This window comes from Triticum urartu, chromosome 3A, assembly GCF_056163025.1.
Source record: "Triticum urartu cultivar PI428250 chromosome 3A, HENAU_Tu73, whole genome shotgun sequence".
NCBI lineage: Eukaryota > Viridiplantae > Streptophyta > Magnoliopsida > Poales > Poaceae > Triticum > Triticum urartu.
This window is the reverse complement of record NC_141875.1, coordinates 42573311-42581799: the sequence shown is the minus strand read 5'-3', so window position 1 is coordinate 42581799 and position 8489 is coordinate 42573311. Positions and strand designations below refer to the sequence as shown.

At 45.6% G+C, this 8489-nt stretch overlaps 1 protein-coding gene across 1 annotated transcript; it reads left to right on the top strand.

Moving 5' to 3' along the window:
* Positions 1 to 5960: 5960 nt before the first annotated feature.
* Positions 5961 to 8289, top strand: LOC125546595 (uncharacterized). The gene is made up of 7 exons (XM_087514714.1): positions 5961 to 5966; positions 6350 to 6451; positions 6545 to 6628; positions 7441 to 7530; positions 7621 to 7797; positions 7882 to 8160; positions 8278 to 8289. The coding sequence occupies exons 1-7, from the start codon at positions 5961 to 5963 to the stop codon at positions 8287 to 8289; spliced, it is 750 nt and encodes a 249-aa protein (XP_087370840.1).
* Positions 8290 to 8489: the final 200 nt, after the last annotated feature.

Genomic DNA, 8489 nt, shown 5'->3' with positions numbered 1-8489 from the left:
TAAATTATTTGAATTATTGAGTATACTTGGGACGGTTCTACCTCCTGGATATTCACTGTGATTACTCTCATATAAGCCCTTTATGAGATGTCGCCGAGACACCTGACTGTGGCATGCTTATTATTTAAATTACTTTATAAGCCCTTTATGAGGTGTCGCCGAGACGCCTGACTGTGGCATGCTCATTATTTAAATTACTTTATAAGCCCTTTATGTGGTGTCACTGAGACGCCCGACTATGGCATGCTTGTTATTTAAATTACGTTATAAGCCGTTTATGCGGTGTCGCTCAGACGTCCAACCGAGGTATGCTTTATATCATTATCCTTTCGAGGCGTCACTTCAGACACCCGATCGGTGCATTATTATTTTTCTCTCTGATTGCATATTCATATTTGACACAAATAACCTGCTTGTGTGCATCATGGATTTTTCGTGACTGACGTGTGATTGTGGAATAATTCAGAGCATGAGTTTCAATTGTTATATTATACCTGGGTTCTTAATGTTTGCGAGTACATTCAAAAGTACTCACTGGCTTGTCCTTGGCTATTGTCTTGGCCAGATTTCCCGCGTGGAGAGGAGCACTGGGACGATAATCCCGGAACCTAGGCAGTGATGAGAGCAGTCTCGCGAAGATAGGAGTTATCTAGGTCAGCTGTTCCTGTGGGAAATGGAGTCCCATAGAGGATGATGATCCGCAAACCGCTTCCGCCATCAGCCACTAGTAACCATTTGTTGTATTCATAGACCAGAATGGTCTTGTACTACATATCTTGTACTTTGCTTGGAGTTTCTGTATCAAGTTGGTGTCTCATCAGCTAACAGTAATCCTGGGGCTGGTGAGCACAAGGGCCATTTTCTGGGAAATTAATATCCCGAAAATCTGGTCCTGACGTACGGGCGGGGTCTCGAACGCCTACTCGCGCATACGTATGGCGAGGGCTCATGTACATGGCTGGGTCAGAACGGAGAAACAACATCGTCGTCGTGTTCATGGGGAGGCAACGGAATGCGTGGTCGTGTTCATCGGGGGGGCTTGGATGGAACAGGCGATGGAAACGAGGCCTGGCGTACCGCAGAACGGAGGAAACAGCCTTGTGTTCGACCGGCCATGTTCGAAACGGGATCCTGTTCATCGGGAGGGGTGTGGCGTACTGCAAAACAGAGGAAACGTACCTCCTACGGTTGAAACGGGGGTCATGTTGATCGGGAGGGGTGTGGCGTACCGCAAAACGGAGGAAAGGACTTGTGTTGGAGCGCTACAGTCGAAACGGGGGTCCTGTTCATCGGGAGGGGTGTGGTGTACCGCAAAACGGGACTCCACGGGATACTGTTCATCTCCACCGTCGACATCCTCTAGCCTCCACGGGCTCCTGTTCATCCAGCCTCCACGGGCTCCTGTTCATCCAGCCTCCACCGCGCGCTACTCCACCGGCTACTGTTCAACTACCCCTCCACTATCTACTGTTCATCCAGCCCTCCACACCACGGGGTCCTGTTCAACCACCCCTCCACGGGCACCCCTCCACCGTCTACTGTTCATCCAGCCCTCCACACCACGGGGTCCTGTTCACCACCCCTCCACCATCTACTGTTCATCCAGCCCTCCACACCACGGGGTCCTGTTCATCCACCCCTCCACGGGCACCCCTCCACCGTCTACTGTTCATCCAGCCCTCCACCACACCACGGGGTGTCCTGTTCATCCAGAGGCAACGCCACCGCTCACTGTTCATCCAAACCCCCTGCAACGCTCACTGTTCATCCCATCGATCGGCTTCAGTTAGCAGCAGTAGTGAAGGAATCACTCGACCGGGTTCAGTTAACAGCCATCGATCGATCGCTCGGGTTCAGTAACGCGTAGCCTGCAGTGTAATCGCTCGGGTTCAGTTAGAGCCCAACGCCTCACTCGGGTTCAGTTAGAGCCAACACGCCTTGCACACACGCTTGTACATGTACGAGAGAAACGCGCATCGCTCAGCCCCCGACCTCCCACCGTAACGGGGAACTCCCTGAAATTTTCCTCCCCCTCGCTTCTACCATGGTTTTTTCCGTCATGGACGGCCCAAAGAATGTCATGCAGCTGCGTCTCTAGCCCGCCCAGGACGAAAAGCCCATTTTCTATCATGATCTTTTGTCATAGAAGTAGGAGCCCAACACATCTATGATGATACCGGGTTTTGTCACAATTATTGTCATAGAAGTGTCATATGTATGAAAGAAAAAAATTTCGTTCGGTCCAAAATGTCACGGATGTGTCTTTTTTTTGTAGTGCGAGCACGTCCGTCGCTACATGGCTGCTATGGACGTCAGGTTCTCCAATACCTGGCAGGTTCTTTGGGCAGATGACCGGAGATATGATCCTGTGATGGTTCCTTCTCTTTGGGTGTCCACCGCCCGCGTCTTAGGAACCGCGAGTGGCCTAGATTCTTCTGTAGTATTCGATCATTATTAGCTACCTAGCTAGTTATGTATTCGATATATAATATTCGAGACGATGTATTAGAGATTATATATATTATTAGAGACGATGTATTCGAGATTATATATTATTCGAGATGATGTATTTGAGATTATATATTATTCGAGACAATGCATATTATGTACTATGATTTATTTTTTCCTTATTGATTGCATCCATGCATTGTAATTTGAATACTAAATTGTTTTATATTTCTTTTGGATTAGTTAAATAAAAGCTATGGCGGACAATACCGTCAGAGAGGGAGAAGAGGCCCTTTTCGAGATCATACGCAGCCCTCGCAGGCCAGATGATCTGAATGAAGCAGATGACGGCTCCCAATATCTGAACAATACCAGGGAGGGTGATGATAAGATATTTGATCTCGACGACCGAATGGATGAAGTCATGAACTATGATTATGATTATGATGATGCAGACAATGTTGATCTCGAAATAACAAAGACTGGTGAGGTATATTTATATAAGCAGGCATCTGGTGATCATCACATGTTTTTTTATTTGAATATATATTAACGAATCGATCTTTCTTCTTTCAGCCCTCCGGATCAAGCAAATCTGCTTCTACAGACAGCAGGACAAAGCGAGGCCTGGGAAAAAAGTTGAAGGAGGGTGTAAAGTACAACATCGATTCCATCAAAGCTAATGGCGAACCCCTCATGCCTAAGAACATTGCGAATAAGTTCATTCATCAGTGCGGAGTTCTTGTGAAGGACCAACTCCCGATCTCCATTCAAGAATGGAAAGAGCCAAAAAATAAATGTCCAGATGTTACTTGGGTCGACGACAGAGCAAAAAAATGCTTTGGGAATCTCTCATGGAACATTTCACCCTACCAGATCATTTCCCTGATGCAGATGTGCAGAAAGTCAAGGACGCTGCTCTTAGGAAGATGGTAATTGCATTCAACACCCACAAGAAAACTGTATGGGCCGACTACGTCGAAGGAGAAAAGAAGACTCCAGAATTCAAGGGAACACTGGAGAAGCAAAGAGAACACTGGCCCGCTTTCGTGAAATTCAAGGAATTGGAATTAGCTAAGGAACAGTCGAGAAAAAACAAGGCCAATGCCGCAAAAAAGATGCAGTTCCATAGGCTGGGGCCAGGTGGCAACACGGTGGCAATGCCTAAGTGGGATAAGTCTGAGGAAGAGATGCTGGATGCAGGGGTCACTCCAGTTACTAGAAGCTGGGCCCCGAGGTGCAGAACTTGGTTTTATGCGCATGGGGGGCGTTGGACCCGAATACAGGCCTAGTTTCCAAGAAGGCAAGTCTAAGAGCCGAAGATAAGTTACTTCAAGCAATAGAAGATGCTCGAACGGGGGTGTTCATGCCCAACAGAGAGAACGACGAGCTTACGCGCGCCCTGGGAAATCCTGAACACCCGGGAAGAACACAAGGCAAGGGCGTTATTCTGGTATGAGGGCTTTTCAGAATGGAACGACGACTACATGACCCGTGCAAGAAGGAAGATGGAGGAGGATAAGAAGAGGAAGATGGAGGAGGAGCAGAGGAAGTAGGAAGCAGAACGCCTTCAAGGCCTAGAATTAGCGCACGCAGACTTGGCACTCAAATTCCAGCGGTAGCAGCAGCAGATCGACTCAATTAGACAGGAAAGGGGGTCTCAGCAGCGGCAGCAGCTAGCGGATGATCCAGCATTGGATAGCACCGTCCCATCCATGCCGAGAAGCAGGATTGGTTCCGTCCCGGGGGACACACTGCTGGATAGATACCCTGTGGATGACATCATGGAGAACACTAACTATGAGCTACACTTCAAAATAAAGAACATATCCATGAAGGTGGAGGACGTCGTTGCTTATACAAATCCCCCCGAAGCAACCTTCCATTGCAACCCGATTCCAGCCGGCTATGCTTGTGTCGTGGTTGATGAGGTGGTGGACCAATATTCGAGGCTAGAGCTTGACATTCTTGGACAGCACGAGGAGCACACACTAGGAGAGGCCATACATCATATCATCCTATGGAGAAAGGTTTGCATCATCTTTTGAAGGCCACCGACACTGCGTCGTCATCCGACTCCTCCTTGATGTGAGGCCACTCCTCCTCCTCCAAGTGCGGCACAGCAGCAGGCCACTCCTCCTGCTTCAAGTACAGCATAGCGTGAGGCCACTCCTCCTCCTTCAAGTCCGACACCGTGTGAGGCCACTCCTCCTGCTTCAAGTCCGGCACAGCGTCAGGCCACTCCTAATGCTCCAACTCAGTCACGTCAGCCGTCTCCGCCGCCTCAGCAATCGGGGAAGAGAGCCGCCGCTGCTGTGGCATGTAGCGCTACGAGTCGAGGTAGTACAGGAGGTACAGGCGGAGCCAAGCGATATAAATATGGTCCAAGCCTCGCTCCTCTTCCTCAGAGGCCTTACGACATGACCGAGGAGCAAAACGCAACCATAGTGAAGGCCCAAGTGGACGCCCATTTTGGACCGAAACCGGCACCGCTGCCAAGGGAGAAAGTGCTTGAGAAAAAGATTGACCACTTTATACGTATGGCTAGACCACCAGCTCCCAAGCCTGTTGACTCAGACTATGAGCGCCAAATCAGGAAGGCACATCAAGCACGAGTACAGAAGGAGTCGAGCTCGAGCTCGAGCCAAGCAGCTGGCAAAAAATGCGAGAAAACCGTTCCCCAGCTGGGAGAACAGGCGACGCAATCGATCCCCCCGTTAACGTTCCCCAGCTAGGCAATCTGGTAATAACCGAGGAGCATATAATGCAGGATGAAATGCTCGGTATGACTGTTGGACAACTCCTCGAGATCGAGCCCATGTCTCCGCTTAGAGAGGAGGAAATAAAACGGAAATATGTCCGTGGTGAACCTTTGGTTGAGCCCGAGGAGGTCAAGAACCTCCCAACGAGAATGTATGAATTGCATCAATGGCACATGAAAATTTGCAAGACCCACAATCTACAGTCCCTCATGGTGAAAGTCAAGGAAGATGATTACTTCCATAAGCTAGCTCTGTCTATTGAGTATAAAGAATTGTTTCAGTTATTCAAATATGACGCACTCGACAAATCTATCGTCCGTTGCTATTGTTTGTAAGTGATTTCTTTCTATAATTTAAGTCTCAAGCTAGCTGTAGTGCTCTCGTTGATCATTACCTGTAATTATCCTCACTATATATTTTTTTCTATGGTATTATATAGGATGAAGATGTCCGAATTGAGAAAAGCTGGACGCTATGGCATTGGGTTCATTGACCCAAATACCATTAATGAAGAGACATGGTCATATGAACATTATAAACAAGAAGTAGAGAATAACATGCTAGAGTTCTTGAAGCGCCTCATTACCAATGCAGATATACTACTTCCTAACAACTTCCAGTGAGTCACACTGTCTTGTACTACAAATTTTGTTTTTGTTTCTAGCTAGATGTTAATAAGCGTATAGGGTTTAGGGTTAGTTGGTGAGTGTTATGCACATGCCCACTTAATTTATACATGAAAACGTGCGCATGCAGGTACCACTGGATCTTGGTAGACATTAAAGTTAAAGAAGGAAAGTTGAAGTACTGGACTCACTGCTTAAAAAACCTAAAGAGTACTCAATCGTGAAGGGGATAGTCAACAGGTAATTTCAATCATTATATATATGTCCTGATATCAACTAATTAATAACTCCTTTATTCATTTTCTTTGCCGGCAGGCCGGCATGGCTTGGCAAAAGTTCATCAAAGACGTTCCAGGCCAGTTCAGAGAAAATCTGTATTGGTATCGACCCACGGTCATTAATTAAGTAGTACTAGCTAGCTAGCTACCATGCAATCTCTTTAATTCTAGTTTCAATAACATTAATTATCATGCTTGATTAATTATTATCTAATTGAACTCTATTCTCGTACAGGCCATGAAGCATGAGCTGGGGAATGAATTATGTGCATACTACGTTTGCGAGAACATTCACATGATGACGTTCGAAAGGAGCACATCTGATAGAAAGATATGGGTACGTTTGCCAGAACACTATACACAATTTTTGCATCATTATCGATATCTAGCCACACAACTAATACATGCATATTGATCTCCTTCTTAACAGTTCACTGAGGTGCGGCAGAAGCTCCTACCAATGGATCGCGTACGAGCAATTGCAGAGGAAATAGAGGGATTTTTGCTCGACCAGGTCATAGATCCTAGAGGAGAATTCCATTACCCGCTACCGCAGTAATGCCTCCATGTAGGAGAGATTGTATATATATACGTACATGTGTATGTGTGAATATGGTGGTGCGAGACATTTGATGATATATATATATATATATGATCGGTTCTACGAGAAATTCTATATATATATATAGATATATGCATAACATGTACAATATGTAGTATCGTAAAATACCAGCAAATGAAAAAGAATTAAATGGAAAACACAAAATTAAAGGAAAAAGAAACCCTGAACCCAAAACCCCCCTAACCTTTTAGTACCGGTTGGTGTTACCAACTGGTACTAAAGGTCTCCCCGTCCCCGGCGCTGGCTCGTGCCACGTGGTGGCCCTTTAGCGGCGGTTCGTGCATAACTGGTACTAAAGGGAGGGACCTTTAGTCCCCACCCTTTAGTGCCGGTTGCAGAACCGGCACTAAAGGCCCTTACGAACCGGTGCTGTAGCCCGGTTCTACACTAGTGGACGAGCATACACAAAATATTCAAATTGAAGGCATCATAATCAAAGATAGGATATGAACACCGAGTGAACAAAGGCAATAAAAGAACAACCCATCAAGGATGATACAGAAAATATGGAGATTGATGAGGTGATACTCTAAGTTGACAAAGACGTTTTTTATTTTCACATGTCATTATTATTTTTATTCTGGTGGGACAGAACAATATGTAATTTGTAGTATAATAATATCATGCCTATAATTCTTTACTCACCTTAATAATATTTTCTGTTTTATAAGTACTGTATAATATTTTATTATTGTGTGTTTCAGTTAGTAAGCGAGGAAGAATCAAATGAAATAGATGACATAGATGGAGTAGAAAAAAATAGGACACATGATACTGATTGCGAAGTGACAAAGGCATGCTTTCTTTTCAACTATCCCAAATAGTTCTAATTATAATTATTTTATATTCTCCATACAAATTATTCTTTGTAATGTTCCTCTCAGGAATTAACCTTCAAGGAAACAAGTGAACAAATGCAGCCAACTCAAGACAATGAATTAGCACAAAGATTCGACACCGAAGGGGGAGAAACTATAGGGGACAAGCTGGCTGAATCAAATGGAATAGCCAACAAAGATGAAGTGCAGAAAAAGAAGAGCTCGCGGTTCACTGAATCCGAGGTGACATAGGCATATATATTTTTTCAACTATGTCCCAAATAGTTCTAATTCTAACTATATTATATCTTGTAATGTTGCTTTCAGGTATTAAGCTTCAACGAAACAAGTGAACAAATACAGCCAGCTCAGGATGAGGAATTAGCACAAATATTTGGCACCGAAGGGGCAGAAACTATAGGGGACACGATGCTAGAATCAAATGGAATAGCTGACAAAGAAGAAGTGGAGAAAAAGCATAGCATGCAGTCCACTGATTCCGAAGTCTCTGAAGTGACAGAGGCATCAGAGGACGAAGAATTAGCACACACATCCAGCACGAAAGGGGCACAAACAGGGAAGCCTATCTGTCGTGGTTTTGTCAAGGCAGATGTCCTAGCGAAAGGAGTTAGTCGTGGAGCCATCGCAACGGGTTAGCTTAAAGGGGTTAAAGCGGACAAAGGACGCAGAGAGTTTATACTGGTTCGGCCCATTGTGGTGAAGTTAAAGGCCTAATCCAGTTGTTGTGGAATTGCTAGGGTTTCGATGACCAGGGAGCGAATCCGCTGTGCCTGGCTCTCGAGTTGTTGTTTCCTGTCCCTAAATCGCCATCGGGTCATCCCTTTATATACACAGATTGATGCTCGGCGGTTTACAGAATCCCGAGGCCGGCTCATAAACGTGTCCGGCTCAGTTTCTATCTTGCTTATCTTACA

Bases quoted from the DNA above. Each gene is read 5' to 3' on its own strand.
- LOC125546595 (XM_087514714.1), top strand. The intron at 6,452-6,544 runs GTACGTTTGCCA...CCTTCTTAACAG, and splicing joins CATCTGATAGAAAGATATGG to TTCACTGAGGTGCGGCAGAA. The intron at 7,531-7,620 runs GCATGCTTTCTT...TGTTCCTCTCAG, and splicing joins CTGATTGCGAAGTGACAAAG to GAATTAACCTTCAAGGAAAC.